This window comes from Telopea speciosissima, chromosome 5 (genome assembly GCF_018873765.1).
Source record: "Telopea speciosissima isolate NSW1024214 ecotype Mountain lineage chromosome 5, Tspe_v1, whole genome shotgun sequence".
In the NCBI taxonomy this organism is placed as follows: domain Eukaryota; kingdom Viridiplantae; phylum Streptophyta; class Magnoliopsida; order Proteales; family Proteaceae; genus Telopea; species Telopea speciosissima.
The window spans coordinates 11,421,880-11,444,322 of NC_057920.1; the positions used below are offsets into that span (position 1 = coordinate 11,421,880).

The 22,443-nt window shown below is 38.0% G+C and overlaps 1 protein-coding gene and 1 pseudogene across 2 annotated transcripts; one reads left to right on the forward strand and one right to left on the reverse strand.

Moving 5' to 3' along the window:
* Positions 1–1,247: 1,247 nt before the first annotated feature.
* On the reverse strand, positions 1,248–20,542 carry LOC122661468 (salicylic acid-binding protein 2-like). 2 transcript variants are annotated; one of them, XM_043856860.1, is made up of 4 exons: positions 20,498–20,542; positions 4,834–5,212; positions 1,657–1,794; positions 1,248–1,547 (listed from the first exon to the last, which is right to left on the reverse strand). In XM_043856860.1, the coding sequence occupies exons 2-4, from the start codon at positions 5,188–5,190 to the stop codon at positions 1,266–1,268; spliced, it is 777 nt and encodes a 258-aa protein (XP_043712795.1). In that variant the 5' UTR covers positions 5,191–5,212; positions 20,498–20,542; the 3' UTR covers positions 1,248–1,265. The 2 variants fall into 2 exon arrangements, with proteins under 2 accessions (XP_043712795.1, XP_043712796.1); XM_043856861.1 differs by lacking the exon at positions 20,498–20,542 and adding an exon at positions 14,640–14,651.
* On the forward strand, positions 8,127–9,092 carry LOC122661467 (annotated as a pseudogene).
* Positions 20,543–22,443: the final 1,901 nt, after the last annotated feature.

A 22,443-nucleotide genomic window follows, 5' to 3' on the forward strand; every position in this document is an offset into this window, starting at 1 on the left:
CCACATTTTGTTATATAATATATTATATATGAAAACAATAAGTGATATAATACATTTATTACAGTGTTATTTAACTAAAATTTGATAATTTTCTTCCGTGTCCATTCCAACCCATGCATTTCTTTCCCCCTCTCTATGATCAGGGCCAGTCAGGGTTGGATTTTTCTGTCCCTGAGTTAGGGTCGGGCGGGCCTGGGCCTAGCTAAGGGGACTTAGGATTGGGCTAGGGTTCTATAAAGCCCGGCCCAACCCGACCCTGTTCCAACACTAATAACTGTTGGGGGACGAAGGTCTAGGTTAATTTCAAAAGTTAGAGATATAAATGGATAGTCAAAAATCCGGATTCAATTCACATTTTTGTGTTAGGGGTATCCGTGTTCGTTCAGGGGATATCTAGATCGGATCACATCTTTACATCTCTAAAATAAATGAGGAGCTATTTCAAATTAATCACTTCAATGAGGATTTTAATGAGCAAGCGTTTGCAACGGTTCAAAACATGGGTAAACAGTTCATTTCATTTAAGAGCTCAAACAAATGATGGCTATGTTTCGTGTATCATGTTCCTTCTTATATTTACTCTCCTTGCTGATGTGTGCAATAAGGGTGTTAAACGGTTCAGTTTTGATTAAACCATTTAATTTAAACAGTCTTCATTTTTAAATTATAATTGAACCATTTATTAAACACTTTTACGGTTTCGGTTTAAATGGTTTGGTTTAATTTGATTTTAACACCCTTGTCATTATGCTCCCATTGATTTTGGTGTGGGAGATTCCATTCCATACCGCCAGCATTTAGATCCTCTTAAAAATAAAAAAGAAGAAGAAGATCCAAATAAATACTTCTATTAATCCACTTCAATGCCATGTTCACTTAGCCCTCCGGCCCCTCCCCTACCATCTCTCCTGTACTCAAAAATTCTAAAAGTAACAAAACAGAAAGATACGAAGAGAAATTATAAAAATCAAGAAGAGGAAGAAGAAGAATACAAATATTAGGGGGAACAGAAAACACGATAAGATCGTAAGATGACTAGAGCATCAACATCCTTTTTCCTTGACTCTTATTTATTTCTGCGGCTAACTATTTTAGATTGTGTTTGGTATGTATTCTTGAAATACATCCCAGTTTAATTTCGTATTCTTGGGCGATAAAAATAACTATTTTTATCATTTTAGAATGCAAAATTGACTTAAAATACATTCCAAGAATGCATACCAAACGCTGCCTACGTGCATACAAGAGTACAAGACTAAAATCAATTAGGTATATTTTTGGCCAATTTCCAACAAACAACAACACAGTTCATTGGGCTTTGATAGCATAGGCATATGACCCGCATCTTCGACCTCCATTACCTCTTTAACTGGATTATTTTCAATCATCCAACGCTGGAATTCCACCGTAATTCCTAAGTCCTTCTTGCAAACAATGTAAATTCGATTAACAGATCCAAATCCCACTTCAGAGAATGCCTTCCCCTTTGATAGATCTTCTAGGAACAAGGATCCTGGCCTTATTAGCAACATTGCTAGTGCCAAATCCTTTCAGTCACCCAAAAAAACATATATGAGGGGGGAAAAAAGTCCATTAAAGTAAATTGATTTGATCCATAGCTTTTTAATTGAGAGAGAGAGAGAGAGAGAGAGAGACCTGTGAAGGACAGAGTTGATAGAGCTTGGAGGCCAAGAACTTTGGGCCAAAAAACATTGTAGTGGTTGGCTTCAAGGGGTCCAGAACGGATGAAAACTGTGTATCTGACCAATATTCTGCTGAGATCCGCTTCGAAAACTGTTGTCACGGTGATGAAACAAAATTGCAAATTATAAAAGTATCCCATGTTGGGGTTTCATGTGAAAGGTGATAGTAATAAGACCACATCGGAAGTGAGTAGCTTGACGCAGAGACTTATATATAGGTACTCCACAACACATACGAATCGGGAGATACTGGGGCCCCCATGTTCACCAGGGAGTTTCCTCTCAGGCGGGTGGCCCCAAGGGGGGAGGCGGAGTCGAACTCAGGACCTTCAGCTTCCTTAGGCCTTGTCTCTTGCCAACTGTGCTGCCTCTTGGGGTTGTACGGAAAAATTTTTGCTGCTACCTAGGTTGCAAGAATGTTCCAACTACCTGGGCTTGCACCCAAAGAATGGAATAATTCACTTCCCCTTTGGATTCAGAAATACCCTCATAGATTTTTGTATTTCCCAAAATACCTTTTTAGATTCTGTTTCTTTGGCTATGAACCGGGTAGTAAGAACATTCTTGCAACCCATGTAGCAGCAAAATTTTGTCCACTTGGACACCTTGTCCTTAAAGACGAGTTTTTGAGGATAAGTTCTACCTGAGTCCCTAATCTCATCCCTCAATATTTGTTTGTAGTTGTATGGTTCATGTGGGTTTCTTATGTGGACTAACCCCAAAGTTTATCCGAGTAAACCATATAAATAAAATTGGGCTGAGGTTTCTTATTTAAAAAAATTTCAACTGTGACTGGATTGAGAGACAAGGGCAAGTGACCGTTTGTTTGTAGCACCTGCATCAGTGTGGGCATCAATACGTTTTTTTATTTCATAGAAACAAGGAGGTATTTTCACATGCTTCTATGTGACCAAGTACCATTAATTTTCCCTGAAGGTCAAACAAGGAAAAAAGTATAACACAACATTTCCCAATGGAGGTAAATAGTGTCACTTAACAAACAAAGACCCACATCTTTTGTTTTTTCTTATCTCTTTCATAGTGAGGTGAGCATATTACTAAAGTAACCATCCACACATACGACAAATCTAGGAAAAGCAGGTTTGTTCGATTAAATCAAAAGTTACTCGTAAGAGGTCACTGTTGTCACTTGTCTGTGCTGGCAAGCATGATAAGATCGAAATTTTCTCCTACTTTTTATTGGTTACCCCAAAAATGGATAGCCAATCATTGATTGAATCTCACCAGTTTATAAAACTATTTGTGACCCAAAAATATTTCATAAAATTGTAATGAAGGATTAAATTTTCCTTCACAATGGAGAAGAAAGAGTTATTCATCACCATCACTGGTGACGTGACTATGATTGGACTCTTATGTTGTCATAAACTCGGATCTAAAGTCGAAAATACCCTTCATCATGCTAAAATCTTTTTGGTGAGAAGATTCTCTTTTCACCATAGGTGAAAAAATTTAATCCAAAATTAAAATCATGAATTTTTTTTTTGAAAGATGCAATCAACACTTCAACCTTTGGATAGGAATATTCAATTCTCTTGTATCTATTCCATGCTTAAAATATTAATGGATTGATGTTCTTTATGCTGCAGCGTAGCCTACGCCCAGACACATGGGCCTGCTATTCAGGAGGCAAGGTGGTCATTTTGCCCACCCCCATATGTCTGGATGCAGCCTACGCCCCCAGCAGAGAAAACACTACCTCCATTGACAGGTGGACCTTAAACAATATTAAAATAGAAGGAAGATATTTTAAGGTGAAAGGTATGGCTTGATCCAATAATTCATCAATTTTTTTTATGGATTTTCTTCACATGGGGCCTCTTCACTAATAGTAATTCGAGATTATGATTAGATTTTGGGTTCATCATTAATTCCCACACTTATTATTCAAGATTTGAATTATCTTTCTCTAATATAATATGTGGGTGTTTATGGAAAAAAAATTCTAATATGTGGGTGAATGGATTCAACTTTCAGTCATGATTTTTGTTATTACCTATGTGGAACTACCTCATATGGTATCTATTTTTCTCTTGATCCAATAATTCATCAATTTTTTTATAAATTTTCTTTAGTTGGAGTATCTTCACCGATAGTAATGTGAGATTATGTTGGATTGTTTTTTCAATAAAAGATTATGATTAGACTTTGGGTTCATCATTAACGTCGACACCTATTATTCATGATTGTAAATATTTTGTCTCCAATACAATGTGTGGGTCAATGGAGTCGATGAAGAGATTCTCTCTAGTGATGAGTGGAAAGAGACACGTCTATTCTTTATTTCAAGTTTCACTCATCCGTTTTGAATTTTGAGAATATTTTTCTTTTGTGATATATTTCGGGTTTTATAAATATCTATTATATGGAAGTTTAGGTTGGTCAAAATTTTATAGATAAATAAACCCTAAGTTTCCTAATACATTGAAAGTTATTTGATTGAAAGAGGTTCTAAAAATTAGATATGGGATCAATACATGTCATTCTTTGGATATCTAATGGTTAAAATTGTTGTGTCCTTGTTTCACATTGCTAGAAGGAAGCATCCCTCTAAAGATTCTTTTACAAATAGGCTGTTTTGGCGTAATTTTTTTCAAAGGAAAGGGTTTGCTATCCTGATGTGTGATTTCTGCACTAGTGCGAGGCCCAATGAGGAGGCACGTAGGGACATCCAATAGGAGGACAAGGGAATCATTTCACTCCCTCGTATATGGGCTCATGAGAATGTAGACCACATCAATCTTTTTCTTTTTCCCCTTTTTTTTTTTCAAAATTAAAGCAAAAATGTATTTAATGAGGGATTAAAATTCTCTGCAGTACCGGCGGGGCGGCGGTGTACATCCGGTGGCATAGCAAAGACCATGTGTGCTATGTGTGTCACTTGACTTCTGTTATGCTGTCGGATATGATGTGCACCGCCGCCCCACCGGTACTATAGAGGATCCTGGTCCATATAATGAGACTACAAAATTTTGGAAATCATCCATTTTCCACCCATGAATCATGAATGTGTGTGAGAGAAAGAGAGAGCATGGATGTAGGTATACTGAATACCGTGAACTAAGAGAGAGAGAGAGAGAGAGAGAGAGAGAGAGAGAGAGAGAGATACCTGATCGAAGACATAGGAGGGGGGATGTGTAGAATCGGGCATGAAAGCAGTAAGAAAGACAGATGCAGATATCTTATGAGGGAAACTTTCCATGGCAAGAGCCAAGTTGAGGCCACCCAAGCTGTGTCCAACTAGTGTTACCTTCTCTCCTCCTGAAGGAAGTGAGGCCATGAACTCCATCAAAGGTTGTGTGTAGTCAGCAATGGTACGTACCTCATCTATTTTCCTCATGTTGATCCCTGAAGCTGCAAGGTCTATCGCCGTCACTCGATGTCCTTCACTCTCCAACAATGCCTTAACCTTGTGCCAACTCCATGCTCCATGGCATGCACCATGTACTAACACAAAATGCACCATCTCTCTCTCTCTCTCTCTCTCTCTTTGTGGAACTAGAAGTAGTGTCCTCTATATATATAGACCCGGACATAGACTGCACACAAACACATGGGGTGGACATAATGACTACCCAGCCCCCCTGAATGACTGGCCCATGTGTCTAGAACCCTTATATGGAGAGAAAGAGTCAGAAACCCTTTGAACTCTAAACACGTGGGTCATGTGTCTATCAAACTTTCAAAGCCTAATGGGTTTGTATTTTACAGTCGAGACAGAAAACAGAGTTGTCCTCAATTCTAAAGTGAGGCCCATTGTGTTGGATTTGCCTATGTGCCCACCCTACGGTCCTATCAATGATAGCTTTTGACTTGTATACGCAGCCCTAACGATATGATGGAAAAAATTTTGCTACCACAAGGCTAATAGCCAGGAAATGAAATAATTCATTTTTTTTTTATTCATAAATATTTTTTAGGTTTTAATATATATATTTTTTTAAAATATCCTTTAAGATCACATTTACTTGAATACCAGTTTTTTTGTAGAAATTTTCAATAAAAAAAAAATAAATAAATAAATAAAACCTTGTAGTAGAAATATTCCTATGTAACAACAAAAATAAGTCCATGTGTGATTGAGAGGTATTAATATAAAAATGAACCTCTTTTCTCTCGATTAGACAAATCGACTATGAAGAATATTTTTCCAAAACAAAAACTTTTAAAAGAAGCCTATAAAGTGGACACTCAAGTGACAAGCCTAGATGGTGATCGCCTCTCCTCAAAATGCCTATTCGTCCAAATGCACTTTTATAATTTTATACTTTACACGTGTCCCATCCCACAGTCCTATCAATAATAGATGTTGCCTTGTATAGGCAGCTTTAGCGATAAGATTTAGGAAAAATTACATGATTAGTTACTTTTGGATTTTCATTTATAAAACTGCCCACCTTATGTTTGAGTTAACAAAAATAGATAAAAACAAGTTAAGATTTACAATATTGGACAAAAGAATGCATCTCCCTCCTAAAATTATTTTTTTAGATATTTTTACCCCTGCCATTGCCTTCTCTCCCAGGCATCCTTCGATCTCTGCAACCCACCCTTGTCCCCGCCACTACCATTCTCTGCTACCCAAACTCGCCCCTCCCTTCCCTTCCCTGTGATTACCCAGGATGCCTGGGCGAGAAGGCAATGGTAGGGGTAAAAATGTCTACAAAAGTAAATGAAGGAGGGAGAGACACTATTTTGTCCAGTTTTGTAAACCTTAACTTGTTTTTATCTATTTTTGTTAACTCAAACATACAGTGGACAGTTTTGTAAATGAAAACCCAAAAGTGACTAATCATATAATTTTCCCTAAGATTTAAATGAAACTGTACTGGGTTAACGAGCCATTTGTGATGAAAAAAATTTTGACTGCCAACCAGGAAATGGAAATGGAATAATTCATTTCCCCTTTATTCATAAATATTTCTTAGGTTTTACTATTTATTTTTCTTAAAATACCCTTTAGATCACATTTACTTGGCTACCAACCTTGTTGTAGAAATTTTCAATAAAAAATAAATAAAGTCGGATATCCCTCTTGTCTCCAAAAAAAAATAATAATAAATAAATAAATAAATAAATAAAGCCTTATATAAGAGCATTCCTATTATAAGAGTAGCAACAAAATTCCGTCCATTTGTGCTTGAGACATATTAATATGAAAATGGACCACTTTTCTCTCGATTAGACAAATCGTCTATGAAGATCATTTTCCCAAAACAAAAACTTTTAAAAGAATCCTATAAAGTGGACACTCAAGTGACAAGCCTTAGATGGTGACCGCCTCTTGGGGGGGGGGGGGGGTGAATGTTTGTCCAAATGCATCCTTATAATTTTACAATTTATATGTGTCCCCCCACTTTCAAAGCCCAAATGCATCTTTACAATTTATACGTGTCCCCCCACTTTCAAAGCATTGTAATATTTATAATTTTACAATTTATACGTGTCCCCCCACTTTCAAAGCATTGTAATATTTTAGTTCAATCCGTTAGTGTGGGGCATTAAACTAGTATCAGGGAATCTAATGACCAAAATGTTTTTGTGATAAAAACCCACCAAAATTAAATAATAAAGTGATCAAATTGCTCTCATCTTTTTCAAATCGTTTAAGGTTTTAAACTGAAAATCAAACCCTAAACCATTTGGCGAAGATGAACCCTAAAATCAATGAATCTATCCTGAAATGAAATTTCGCTTCACTCTTCAGAATTATGTCACTGATGCGTCCAGGAGATTTCAAATTGAAGGAGAAGAATCTCTTCATTGATTTTAGGGTTCATCTTCCCCAAATGGTATAGTTGTATAGGGTTTGATTTTCAGTTTCATACCTTAAACAATTTGGGGAAGATGAGGGCAATTTGATCACTTTACTCTTTAATTTTGGTGGGTTTTTTGTCACAAGGGCATTTTGATCATTAGATTTCTTAAACTAACGTCTAACGTCCCACACTAATGGATTGAACTAAAGTGTTACGATGTTTTGAAAGTAGGACACATGTAAATTATAAAGTTGTAAGAATGCATTTGGACAAATGGGCATTTTGAGGAGACATTTGGAAAAAAACGCTTCTTTTTTTTAAGCTTTTGTCTTGGAAAAATGTTCTCTACTTTTCTCTTGTCTAGAAAAATCGTCTACGTTCTTATTAAAAAAAAGAAGGGAAATTTACGAATACCTCCTTGTGGTATTGATTTTTTACCGATGCATCCATCTGTAGGCAATCTTTACTCGTACCTCCCTTATTTTTTCATATTAATTGATAAGTTAGTCCAAACTGTTAGTTGTTTCCGTTAATCATAAACTGTGTAAATGACAATAATGTCCTCTTCTTCTTTCTTCTTCTTCCCTAACGGCAGAGGATCAGCGGAGGGCTTTGCTTATTGGGAAAATCCTATTTACTTACCGCCCTCAGAGAAAGAAAGAAAGAGCGCTCTTGAAATTGAATGAGTTTGGTAATGCAGTCTCAAGAAACTGCAGCCATGGCGACTCCGATTCCTCTCGACACATTCAACTTGGGATTCATTGGAGCTGGAAAATTGGCGGAGAGTATCGCTAAAGGAGTGGTGAAGTCTGGCGTCTTGCCTGCTTCCAGAATTCGAACTGCTGTTCATAAGGATGCTAGTCGCAGGGAGGCTTTTTCTTTGCTTGGTATCAAAGTCTTGGATACCAATCAGGAGGTAGTTGAAGACAGCAATGTGATTGTTTTCTCTGTGAAACCTCAATTTGTTAAGGAGGTACGTGGTTTTACAGTTGAAGCCGGTGCTTTCAAAGAAGAAGCTTTTGGTTTCAGTTGCCGCAAGAACAAACCTGAGCGATTTGCAGGAATGGGCTGGTCATAGTCGATTTATTAGGGTGATGCCAAATACTCCTGCTGCTGTTGCCTGTTGGTGAGGCAGCATCAGTTATGAGCTTAGGGGAAACTGCAACAAAAGAAGATGGAGAACTAGTTGCGCTACTCTGTTTGGAGCAATTGGCAAGATATATGGAGAGCCAACGAGAAATTGTTCGATGCAATCACTGGCTTGAGTGGTAGTGGCCCAGCATACATATTTCTAGCAATAGATGCTATGGCTGATGGAGGAGTAGCTGCTGGTCTACCAGGTGATCTGGCACGGGGTTTGGCTTCTCAGGGTGTACTGGGAGCAGCATCTATGGCCATCAACACACAGGTATGCATCCAGGTCAGCTAAAAGATGATGTTGCATCACCTGGGGGGACCACAATTGCTGGAATTCACGAGTTCTCTCGGGAAGGGTGGCTTTCGTGGGATATTGATGAATGCCATTGTAGCTGCTGCAAAACGTGGCCAAGAACTTTCACAGAACTAATGCTATACTATTTTTTAAGTATAGATCATCATTTTTTGACTGGTTTCATATGGACAGAGCTATCAATTATTTGGAATACAAATCATTTAAAGGATCTGGATAAAAAATAATAAATAAAAAAAAAAACGGCAGAGGATCACCGGGAGGAGGCTGTGGGTTGGCTCTGGGTTAGGATTTAGAAAAGGAGGGTGAGAACTGGGAAGAAGAGGAGGAGGGTGAGAACCAAGAAGAAGAAGATGATGAGGGCAAGAATGTCATTCTGCCCTATCAAGGACATGTAAAAATACCTAATCTTAGCAGGAAGGGCAATATGGTCAGTATCGTAAAAATTTTAATGTTTTTTATCCCAAGTTAACGGACTGGATTAACTAATTAATTATTTTGAAAAATAGGAGAGGTACGTATAAATAGTGAAAAAAAAAGATGGATGCATCGGTAATAAGTCCATACCTCAGGAGGGTATTCATAAATTTTCTGAAATTTTTTTTTTTTGTAGAAACATCTACATAGGACATTTTTCCAAAACAAAAACTTTTTAAAGAAGCCCATAAAAGAGACACTCAAGCGGCAATACTAGATGGTGACTCATTTTTGTTACCCAAAAAAAATCGTGACCATGTAGGCTTGGGAAAATTATCACCCCCAGTATTGGGGGCGGTGCTGTGCGCATCGTGCGGCGCAGCACCGTGCACACATGGGCAGTGCTGCACCACACGATGCGCACAGCACCCCCCAGTACTGGGGGCGATAACGATCACTTGAGTGTCCCCTTTTATAGCCTTTTCTTTCAAGTTTTTGTTTTAGAAAAATGTTCTTGGTAGGGGACTGTATCACTATGCCAAATACATTGGGGGCAAAATGACCACCCCACCCCTTATAAAAGAAAGTAATGACCATCTTGTTGATGTCTTTGTGCATTCTAACTGGCCCGTGTACGTGCAAGGCCACACTCCCCCACAAAGAACTCTTACCCGTTTTGTTTTTTAGAAAAAAAAATATTGTATTAAAATGAAGAAGAGTTCTCTATGGGGGTAACGTGACCCCGTATGAGTGCACATGGAAGCATCAATAGGATGTGTATTTCCACCTTTCATAGGGGCGGGGCGATCATTTTGCTGCCTTTGTGTCTGGGCGTAAGGGTCACACTCTCCCCCTCCCCACCCCCCCCACCCCCCATATACACAAAGTTCTTTTTTCGTAAAATGATTTAGGAGACATACATAGGCTTACATTCTCACAAAAAGAGCCCCCCAAAGAATTTCTTGCAATGCTCTTGCTGAGATCCTCTAGTAAGTCAATATAAAAAAACTACTCTTTAACATTGGATTGCAACCTTGATAAAAGGTCTACAGCCTTATTAGTTTCTGGAGCAATCACCACTATGAGATTGCTTGAGGACGGATCGGGAGAGTATTTCTCTTCTCAAATATCAACTAGAAATTTTGGCAGATTGACCCTTGGGTAGTATTTTAGGGATAACTTTGTACTGGAATATGGGTTTAAGGTGATTCAAAATGGATTTTGAAGAAGACAAAAAGGGCTACGACTTTGATTTTTAAAGTTTTAGCAAAATAAGAACAAAAAAGGGTGATAAGGGGCCGTGAAGTGAGGATCACTGCATAAATCCAAATCTGAGAAATTAAAAAGAAAGTTTCAGAATTCAGTGTGCACTAAAGAATGAAAAGTAAAATGTTATGGGCTTGGTTTGGGGTTGGAAAAAAGGCTTACGTTAATGGATAAAAGAAGTATAGAAAAGAGAAAGTAGGGATGCAAGAAGCTTCAAGATATCTACTTTTCTAGGTGGATCTTTGAAGTGAAGCCCTTCAACTCTTCAAGGTTGAGGTTGTAAGCTCTTCAAGGCTGCACAAGGAAGACCTTACTCTTCTAGGCAAGGAAAACTCTTCAAGATTTTTTTAGAACTCTTCTAGGCTCTCATAAGATGCCACTAGGCAACTTGAAATTTCATTCAAAAATCACAATGGAATCCTTACAAGCAACATAGATAGGCCTTTTATAGGTAAATAAAGTAAACGCTAAAATTGACTACAAGATCTTGATCTTAATGATGTACCAATGGTTAAGATTAAAAGAAGAAAACAAAACCCAAAGCATAACATAGGGGCTGCACTTTGTATTAGATGCTTCTAGCTTTTGTAATCTTCAAGGAAGACTCTTAGGAGAAGTAGTTGAAGGAGCTTGGACTAAGAAAATCTTTGGGAGAAAGGCTGCCACATCATCTTTTCACTAAGGTAGTTGAAATCATCATCAAGGAAGATGCCACATCATCTTCCACTATAAGGCTTTTCACATATCAAACTTTAGAATCTCCTATGATATCTCAGTCATTAATTTCAATTAACCTTTAATGGCTGAGATTAATCATTTATATTGCATATTAAAAAAGTGTTAGTCATGGACTTGCTTTGTATTATGGGCCAAACCTAAATGTGAGGCTTTGGACTGGATTTGAGCTTGAATACGAGTCGATCTCCAACAATTATTTGGTGGTCTTGGAACAGGCCTACATCAGTTTTTCTATATACAAAGCATAAATGTATATTCCAAAAAATACATAGAACAAAGATACTTAATCTGATCTAGGTGCCACCAAGTTTGCCATGGAGCTCTTGATTTCTTCTTAATATATTGAATCGCATTCTTTGAATCCAAGTAGATATGGACTTTTCTGTACCCCTTGTCAGGTGCCACAATTAGGCTAGATTTGGTATGGTTTCTATTTCAATTTTGGATTGATTTCATGAATCATGAAATAATCAACAAATAGATTTTTGGTCAAGAAATTGAAATATTTGCATATGAAATATTTCAAGAATAAGAAATCCATTTGGCAGTTCGATTTTTGAGAATAAATTCTTAATATTTCTTTGGAGTGGTGGCAAAGAGGAGATGGTGGCGGGTGGTGGTGGTGAGGTGGTGGTGAGACCATCAAGAGAAGAAGAAGAGTGGTTTTTTTATTTTTAACATGAAATATTGTTCATTAAAGAGCAAGACTGGAATCAATTTCAATTTCAAAATCAGAACAACTCATTGGCTATTTCAGAGTTTCGATTCCATTTGATATATATTTCATAGAAATAAGGTGCAAAAATCACACCAAACAATTTCCAAAAATAGAAATCACCCTATGAAATTGAAATAGAAATCAAACCAAATCAAACCTTAGACTCCTTCTTGTACCTGTAATTAGTTCAAAACAAATAAGTGATTTTGATTGTTTAGCAGCTCGCACCAAAGCAAAAATAGTCTTCTTGTTATGATCTCGGCCTATAACTCCATATCCAGCTCCGTTTGGTCTCTTTCAGCAATCTGTATTGAGGGTCGGTCATCCAAGCATTAGGAGGGGGCTCCCATTTCACCCATTTAGTGTTAGCAGCACGCCGCAATCGATTCTTTCTTGAGGTATCTAGACTTGGAGGTCGAGCATGGGTAGGTGGTTTGAGAGACCAAATCCATTTTTTCTTGAGGTACCTAGAGTGAATATACTTGCTCACCTGGAGCCAACCCGAGTCCCAGATAATATTCGGATTAAAAAAAGTGAGTATATTTTCTCCAAAGGGATGTTTGGCCGGTGGTTAGCACATTTAGATAATCTCTTGATGAGCCACATGGCTATGTCATTTGGAGGCTTAATTATTTGCCCAATCTGACTTTTGGATAGAAGATCACCCTTTTGGTTGTGTACTCATCAAATGACATAGCCCACCACAACTGTATATCTATACTCTACTGGAATTTTCCCTTTATATTTTTCGCAATCAAATTAATGAAGGGTTGGTAAGATAAATTCTAACCATCAGATGGATGAGATGAGACATATCAATTGGCCATCTCTCAAATTTTCTAAGTCAGAAAGTTTTCCCCCAAAAATTTTAAAACATGAAAGTTTCCATCTGATAGATAAAACACCAGAAGTTGGTCTTAAAGAGATAATTTTTTAGATTTAGTTTAGGGAAACTACACACACAACTGCAATTAAATTTCCATTTATTAAAAAATATTAGATATTAAAAAGGGAATTTTTCTGATTCACCCTCAAACTCTCCTATGACAAACTTCACTTCTAGGTTATCCAATAAAGCAAACTTCCATGTCTCCTTCTCCCCCACCCAAACTTGGAATAGTTGGAATCTTCTTAGGTTCCCTTGGTCAACTCTTTCATGTAGTTGACTAGCTATTATTGGAGTTTTCAAGGTTTAATGTCTCTATTTATCTCTTATTTAACCCAAACTTGGGGTAGTTGGATTCTTCTCAGGTTCCTAAGGTCAACTCTTTCATGTAGTTGACTAGGTATTATTGGAGTTTTCAAGGTTTAATGTCTCTATTTATCTCTTATTTAACCCAAACTTGGAGTAGTTGGAATCTTCTCAGGTTTCCTGGTCAACTCTTTCATGTAGTTGATTAGCTATTATATATTGGAGTTTCCAAGGTTTAATTTCTCTATTTATTTCTTATTTAATCACTTAAAAGGCCTGGATGAATAGAAATGTATAAGTTTTTTTTCCCTATTTCATCTTTTTTATACTCTACGTTCTCAATGTCAACCTTGTAATTCAATATAAAAAGGAGAGAAAAACTATTTAAATTTTAAATCCATTTTACCTCTTTACTATATATTATATGGAATAAGGTTCCCCACTATGTCAGTGTGGGGAGGAATCCACATGTCACACCAACGGTGTTCTAAAAGAGAATGGATTATATACGTGTAGATGAATGTACATGTGAAATGGGAGAGTTAATAATCTCTCGCAAGTCTCACATGGGACATACATATTCATAATAAGAGAAAAATTAATAAAAGAACCCATGTGAGAGAGAAATTGCACTGAGACGTCGTCGGAAAGTTTTTCCATATTATAGACAACCTTAACATTGACATAAGTAATATTCTACATTTTATTTAAACCAATAAAATACAACATTTTAAAAAGAACCTAAATATCTCAAAAACAAAGTGGGGTGGAGTAAACATTTGTTGTTACTTGCCAGCTACATTCAGTGTACGCATCTATTTGTCTATTTAATTACTTTACGCATCTATTTGTCTAGATTATTGTACTCAATAGATATTCCTGGTCCACCCCTTGGAAAATAACTTCTGACTTTTGGGAATTATCTCTTAGATTTGAAGAAGTCATTTTCAACCATACTCTTAGAGTGCGTTTGGTAACGTTCAGAATCGCATTCTAAACAGTTATTTTGTTCAAAAAGAACAAAAAAACATGAAAAAGTGTTTGGCTTTGCGGTTCGTTTTTTCGTTCTTTTAGAACGAATCGGAGGTCTTGAGCACCAAAAGAACGTTCTTTGCAGACCGTCTCTGAACGAACGATCGACGGACTAAAGTCACACACCCGTGATTTTTTGAGAGAAATCACGAAACTCACATCTCTCTCGCTCTGCTACCACGAATTTGGGAGACGACGAAGGGCTCACTCTGCAACCCTAGGTGAGATCTCTCACTCTCTCCCGCTCTTTCTCCCTCTCGATCTATCTCTCGCATGCTCTGGTAACGTTGTTTCCCTCTCTCTGTTTCTCTCTCTCCCTCTCTATCTCTCGTACTCTCTGCACCTCTCTCTCGCTCTTTCCCTTTCTCTGTCTCACTCTCTCCTTCTCTTTGTGTGCGAACCTACTGAAACCCTAGTTGAGGTCTTTCTCCCAGCGTCTATTTCGCTTGCCCTCTCCCTCTTCCTACCGATTCTACGTCACTGATTGTACTGGATTAATTGGGATTTTTGGCTGAGTTTCTAGTGTATAAACAGAGGGCTTCGGAAGGTATATTTGAATCCGTGGGAGGTGTTGCCTATTGAGGTGTTGAGGGTGAAAGCCGCGAAATATCTGATCTCACTCCAGTTGCCAGATTTGGCCGTTCTCATCTTTAAAATTTTCGCGGTTAGTTTTCTCTCTATTTACGTCCCGCGTTCGCTCTCTGTTTAAGCTTATAATTAGGATTTTGCTTCATATTATGTCGATCTTCCGTTTTCATTTTCTTGATCTGGTTGGTTTCGCAGAGCTTTCAATTGCTATAAGGTTATTCTATAGAATGAACGAATTAATTGGGTTTTCTTTTTCAGATTATGTATTTGTTCAGGCAACTGTTCTATTATGATATCGATCAATTTTGATACTCTGCAGTGTTCTTTAGGGAAATGGTTTTTTCTTCTTTCTTTGGATTGTATCATGGTAGTGGATGTTTCTCTTATCCATCAGGTCATTTTATTAGTTGCTAAAAGCTCCAATCTTTTTTCCTGAGATTTAATTTGTAATCCTGACCTATTTTTCTTGGGCTTTGTTTCTGATTTATTTGCACAGTCTTAATTTGATACTAAAAGCCAATCTCTCTCTCTCTCTCTCTCTCTCTCTCTCTCACACACACACACACACACACACACATTCTTGTGGACAATGTCTCTCAAGTTGCATGCATGTCTAACACTTGGGAGTAAGGACATGGAAGGGAAGGTAGGGTGAAAGAGAAAAGTTAGAAGAGATATTGGTGTTTCTTAGGGGTTTATCTTATTCTGAGTTTGTGGAATAAGCCTTTTCAATTTGGTTTCATTTTGTGGGTCGAAAGACTATGGCTGTCTCTTTCTCTCTTTCAATAAATCCAATGGTGGTTTTGAAGTTTTAGCCTTTCTAGCATTTTTTTAACTATCTAACAATCATCAACTTTTCTGCTACATTTGTTCAAAGACAGGTTTTGATTCTTATTTGCCTTTGATTTCAGACTATAAAATTTTCTTAACTAGATTTTTGTCAGGTAAACATTTTTGTTTTCCACACTGCAGGATCAGCTTTTGATTCATAGACTCTTAAAGAACAATGGCAATGTTTGGGGTCCCAAGGAGGGAAGGGAGTTGAGAGTTCATGAAGATGTGGAGGAACTTGCCACTGATTTGGCGGACTATATAGCTGAATTATGTGAGATATCAATGAAGGAGAGGGGGTTCTTTGCCATCGCCTTATCTGGTGGTTCTCACTTCTCTCATCAACTTGATGGGGGTAAAAACGCTTTCCCTTGCCACAGCTTCGTTGAGTGATTTCTTTTGGTGCTTCTTGGGCCACTAAAATTCATTCATTGCAAATTAATTCAAAAAAAGAAAGGAGAATATAATTTGGTTTAATTTGTTGTGTTAATTCATGACAACTTGATGGGTCTTTAGCTCAAATTGGTAGAGCACTTGGAACATGAGCATGTTCCAAAAGGATGGTGGTTCGAGTCCACCAAGGCCCTCTTTATTCAACTGTTCATAGCATAGTCAGTCATGCTACTAATCCATACAAGAACCCAATTTTAATGGCATCTTTGAAATGTGCCATATTTTTATACTTACTTTGGTTATGTTAATGAGATATTTTAATTTTATGCTAAGGTTGGTAAGTGAAAAGGATTTTACGAGTCTTTTTTTTTTTTGGTATAATTGACAAAGAAATGGCATTATTGTAATTAATATCAAATAAGAAAGAACAGGTTTTACCAAACACCATTTTCATTCTGAATGGCGTTCTTGAGACCGTTACCAAACGGCCATTTTCGGTTTCAGAACGCCGTTCTAGACCAAGAACGCAAAAGAACGTTTTTAGTCAAGAACGGGCGTTCTTTGTTCAGACCGTTACCAAACGCAGCCTTAGAGAAGCCAATGCAGTAGCTGACCGTTTAGCATCTTTGGGAGCTAGATGATAGTCCCACAATGTTTGGCACTTTTCGCCTCTCCATTGTATTTCTCTCCCGCTGTATGCCTGACCTTTTGGAAACTTTGTTCCCTCGTTAATAAATTTTTCTTATCAATATATATATATATACATATATTACTGAGAACTGATCATCTGTCTATTTAGGAAGAAAAAAAATGTTGCTTGGTTGTGTGGTTCCTACAGCTAAATATAGTAGGAACGTGTGAAATTACCGTCCAATCCTTCCTGAAATCAAAAATCACATCTGTGTTGATGTCCTGCATGTTCTCTTACCCATAGTCATCCAACACTCCACGGTCACGACAAAAGGATATATAAGCTTAAGGGAGAAAGGAGCCTGTCTCAGAGCGTGGCCCACACACACACCTCTACCCCAGCCAAAAAGAGTGCACGGGGCATCAACTAGAGGGACAGGGGGCACGATGATCATTTCGCATACCCCTGTGTCTGGGCAGGGGAATAAGGGGCATGGGGATCATTTCGTGTGCCCTGGGTCTGAGCACAAGGGCCATGCTCCCCCATAGAGAATGCTCATCCAAGCTTTAATTAACCTTTTCAATGGAAGCATGTAAACTATACTGTTCTACCACGAATGAATCATGAAAAGTTCACTTATTACATGTAATCTTGGCAATTCAGAGTAGAACATGATCGGGAAAAAAAATTACCGAACAGATCAGCCTACCAATTATATTACAAGAGACTCTCCCTCCCTCTCTATCTGTGTCTCCCCAACCCTTGATGTGTACAATTGCATAATAGATGCGATGAAATTTAGCAAAGCAAAAGGCAAGATCTCCTCTTCAGAACAAAAGTGATCAACCCACCCAATACAAAATAACAAAGGAAGGAATATCAAAGAAAAAGAGGGGCGGCAAAAGGGATGGCGGCGTAGTCGGCGAAGTTGGGACGGACTGTTAATACGGAGCTGTAGGCGTCCTGAAAAACAAACTCCAAAACTTGAGCAAAACCCAAGATGAAATCTATTGCCAAATTCAGTAGTTCCCTGCACATTTCCAACCTTTGTATCACCATCGTTTATTCCTGCAATTTTCCTGCTCCTTCTACGTCGTGGTGGTGGTGGTGGCGGTGGGGATTCCTCTGTTTTTATCTTCTCACTGCTCTCCCTCTTCTCTGCGTGCTCTTGTTCTCTTACTGCTCCTCCTGTTCTTGTTCTTGTTCTTGGCCTCCTTCTTCTTCTTTCTTCTCTCTGTCATGTAATTATAGGAAAGAAATAATTGAAATAAAAAAGAAAATTGACTTAGTGGAAGATATGACTTAGTGGAGAACTACTTCCCTACTTATTAGATATACATAAGTGTTGGACTTGACTTTTTCCCTTATCTTATTGGGCTTGTAAAAACGATATCCTCAAAGACGGGGCACTCCCCACCTGCGCTGTCCGAAGCAGCTTGTGCGGTTCAGATAAAGTGCCAAGCGCGATTGCGCAATGTCTGCCTTGGACATTGCGTGTGACGCTCTATCTACGCCGCACAGACCGCTATGGGCAGAGCACCATAGAAGATCACGATCCCTGAATCATCACATGAGAGGAGCGTTGTGGTTTTGGTTGGCAATTAAAAAAAACATATACTGTAGCTAGAAATATTAAAATGTTCCCAATGAAAACTTTGGGACAACTTGTGTATCGAAGCATTCGTGTTTGATTAAATTATAGTTCAGATTGCACATTTGCACTGCTCATGATGGACCACTCGGTACTCATCTTCTGTCTAAAGCTTTTGATGACTGTCCTTCAGCCTCTTGGACGCATCGAAAAGTATCCACAGAGGTAACTAGGGATTGAGCTTGGTAGTAGATACAAAGGACAAATTATAATGAATTCAGTTGGAAGTTTTAAAATTTAAGTTTTCAAAAGTGCATCTTACTTGCCCTTTGTGCATAGCTGTTTTTGTGCCTCATAATCCCATACTAACGGCATCTTTGGTATATTTTTTATTTTGAAATTTTATCTTTAAAAATGTTTTTGGTTGCATTTGGTATAGTTTATGGAGCATATTTCTATTTAAAAAAGATTGAAAAAAATCAAAAACCAAAAACATATGATGTAGATTTTTTTCGTTGAAAACAGTTTATCGTTATTTGTGCGGACACTTTATTGAGCATGTGTTCATAAATCTTAAAATTGAAAGGTAGAATAATAAATTATTTTTGTTTTTTAAAAGAGGCAATGAGCATTGTCCTCCTTCTTCATCGATCAAGAGAGAGAATGGGGAAACCACAATGAAACAAAACTTTGAAACAATGAAGAATGGGCCACGAAGGTGGAGCTACGGCAGCTGCCACCGCCGGCGCCAACACCACCACCACCACCGCCGCAACCAGTTCTACTTCAACGATGAAAATGCCAACAATTCCAATACGTCTAGCATCTCTTCAATGCCTTTGAAAGAATTGAATGAAATATTGAGTGAAGAGTTTTGGGTCATAGTTGTAACCGTGGCGTGGATGTGGTCACTGGCTTCTTCTCCATTCTTTTATTTTTATTTTTTTGTAAGAAACCCTAATATTTCCCCTGCTATTTGAAATCCTAGAACCCAAATCCATGAAATCCCTTTTTATTTTTTATGTTCCCAACTCAAATAGAAGCAAGAACAGAGTATACCCATCTCCAACTTAAAACCAAATCATGGAATACACAAATTCAAAGTTTTATTTTTGAAGAACCCTTACCTCTTGAAGAATCACAGTTCTCTTGTTTTGATTTGCTTCAAATTTCAGTCCAAACCCAATCCCTGTTTTTGCATAAACTTGGAATCCAAGCTGTTGTCCCTCTGGTTCTTCCCCTTTGTTCCACGATCTCCCTCTCCTCTTCTCTTTTGGCTCGATTCTCGCTCCCTTTCACTCTATCGGCTTCCACTAACCCTCTCTCTCTCCCCCTCTTTTCTCTTCTTTTATTAATCGAATTTACTGTATCAATGTGATTAATTTGATTAATTTGAGCTTCTTCTCATCCTTTTCCGTTTTCCAGAAAGGAAGCTGGGTGAAGAGGGAATATCTTCACACACCATTTCTTCAAAAAACTATTATACACATGACCATACCAAACCATTTTCATTCTATATTCTATTTTGTCTAATGTTTACCAAACGATTTTTAGTTTTTGATAAAAAATGATTTTCATTAATGATTTTTTGTTAAGAACAAAAATAAAAAATAAAAACTATACCAAAGACAACCTAAGTGTTTTGCCTTAAGAGTTTAGTCTCACATTTCTTGTGGATGGATAAAAAGAGAGCTATATACATGTAGGATGTGGTACTATAAGAGTGTAGACCCTTAAAGGAGAGACGTACTCTCCCTTCACTATGTGTAGACTCCATCTGAGAATACACCTTCAAATACCATCTATGAAGAACCCTTGAGGAGAAAAATCAAAAAAAAAAAAAAATTTCGAATGAGCCAAGGAGTACAATTCCGTTTGATAACATAATGTTTCTGGTGTTTCTGTGCTACTTGTGCTCCTAGCACACAAATAGCACAGAAAAACCGTTTGATAAACCTGTTTTGCTTCATGTGTTTTTGGTATCATAAATCAAAATTTATGCTAACGGAAACAGATTTATAGAAATAACAAATACTTGTTTTTACCATTTTGTGGTTTTAAGTGAAAAACTGTTGCCCGATAACACCCAATAGATGCAACTCTCGACCTTTCTCTGAAAGCCCTTATCTCTCAACCTCTTTGAAGAACGGTCCGAGATCCAAGTAGCCTCTCTCTCTCTCTCTCTCTCTCTCTCTCTCTCTCTCTCTCTCTCTCTCTCAGTAAAATCTCCTGTAAACGACATTATCTCAGGTAATGTTGGACTACTATTCCCAAGGTATGGATTTTACACTTTTGATTTTAAGGCTTTTCTTATATAATTTTCGATTCACTGTATTAGGGCTGATTTTAGGGCTTTTCATGTTGCAAATCTTAGGGATTTTACTCCAAAAGTCCAAATAAGCAAATCTCATTCTTTCTCTCTCTCGCTATCTCTCTGTCTCTCTATTTTACTGTGACTTGTTGAAGGGGATTCCCAGTGACTGCTTCTGTCATGCTTGTGGGTTCAGGTGGGCATTTATAGTAATCTGAAAGCCTTGATTTAAATTGCAAATTCAAAGTAGGAATAGGAATTTGATGAGCCTAGGAAATGCCATGGAATGGTATTCAATTTCCAATTTGTGGGTTCAAGGATTTTTTCTGATTTCTGATTTCCTAACACTCACAAACTTAAATCTGTCATTTCCAATTCCTTTATAACTACTGTTGTAGCCTTATTTGGCATTAATCTAAGACCCCTAGTTGAAGTAAAATTGGGTTTTGTAATGCTCATTCGTCTTGTTGGACTGTGATAATATAGTTAGTTATATTAAAAACTCCTATCACACCTGTTGCGTCAAGAAATCGTCGAGCGGTCCTGCGAGTGCCGTCATCTACAAGTGGACCAAGGGGTCAACAAAGAGAACCGGTGTGGTTCCGACCTAGGGCTCTCCGATGCCAAAGTTAGATCTCCTGAGCAAACAGATGAATAGTGATTATTCAATATGAGTTCAAATGTCCTTTGATGGGGTTGTGTACCTTGCCTTTTATAGTAGTGTATGGCGGTGTGGAGAGTCCCAGTTTGATGGCGAGTGTGCCATTGAGTGGATAGAGGCCCTGGGTAGCAGTGCTCTATCCTGATTGGCCATTTCTCCGCGGGAGGGAGTGTTCTGGTGGTATCAAGATCCTTGGTGGATAGATACTCGCGTGTGGTGATAACGTCATTGGTGCTTGAATCCGTCTGGGTGACGTGACTTCTAAGCGGTGGCCCAGAGTCCTGGTGGTGGCATAAGTCTGTAGTGACACGATTAGGTCATAGACGAGCGGTCTCGGTGTCCGTGTACATCACGTCTGCGTCCACAATGCCGCGCCTGGGTGTGAGACTACGCCTGGGTGAGAGGCCGCGCCTGGGTGTGAGGCCACGCCTGGGTGAGGCCCCGCCTGGGTGAGAGGTTGCGCCTGGGTGCAGGCCGCACCTGGGTGTAGGCCGTGCCTGGATGGGACCCCCGATTGGTTCTCCTTGGTTCTGGAGCTAATCGCTTTGTGACACGTGGCAGCCGCTGACTGGTTCGATGAATCTTGAATGTATCAACACCTTATTATATTTTTGTTGGAAGGAATCAAATCTCAAAAAATTGTCAAACTCAGGAATAGAAACTTCTATGCTTTGATCACTAGGTTCAAGAGAGTTGAAAAGATGCAGCTCTCTGATCCACTTGTCTTTCAAACCTGAGTTGGATCAAGGAGATTATTAGCATGTCCACACCACTTCCTGAAATGCCAAATGAAGTAGTACGATGGGGAATAATAGAGATTGGCTCCAGAGACTTCATTCTCAGGTTTTTTAACATCATTGACTTTATATAAATTATAGTATTAATAAATTTTTTATAATTTATAGTAATCATTACAAAACTATTGTAAAAAACAGATTTTATCAAATATCTTTACACTAAACTAAAAGTGTTCAGGATCTATTCTTAAAACAAGTTTATCAAACACCATTTTGTACCTTAGAAATATTATTCTACAAACAAAAACATCAAAATATATTTTTAATAAGAAACAAAATGAAAACATGTGTAACGCTATCAAACAGTATAATTGAAACTTTTGTTACTTGGGCTTGGGCCCATT

What these genes read in the sequence shown, in the direction of transcription:
- LOC122661468 (XM_043856860.1), bottom strand. Translation starts at nt 5,190, where the DNA reads ATGGTGCATTTTGTGTTAGTACATGGTGCATGCCATGGAGCATGGAGT. An exon ending in CCTCCTATGTCTTCGATCAG is followed by an intron (nt 1,795 to 4,833) that starts GTATCTCTCTCT and finishes CCGTGACAACAG; the next exon opens with TTTTCGAAGCGGATCTCAGC. An exon ending in ATCAACTCTGTCCTTCACAG is followed by an intron (nt 1,548 to 1,656) that starts GTCTCTCTCTCT and finishes GGTGACTGAAAG; the next exon opens with GATTTGGCACTAGCAATGTT.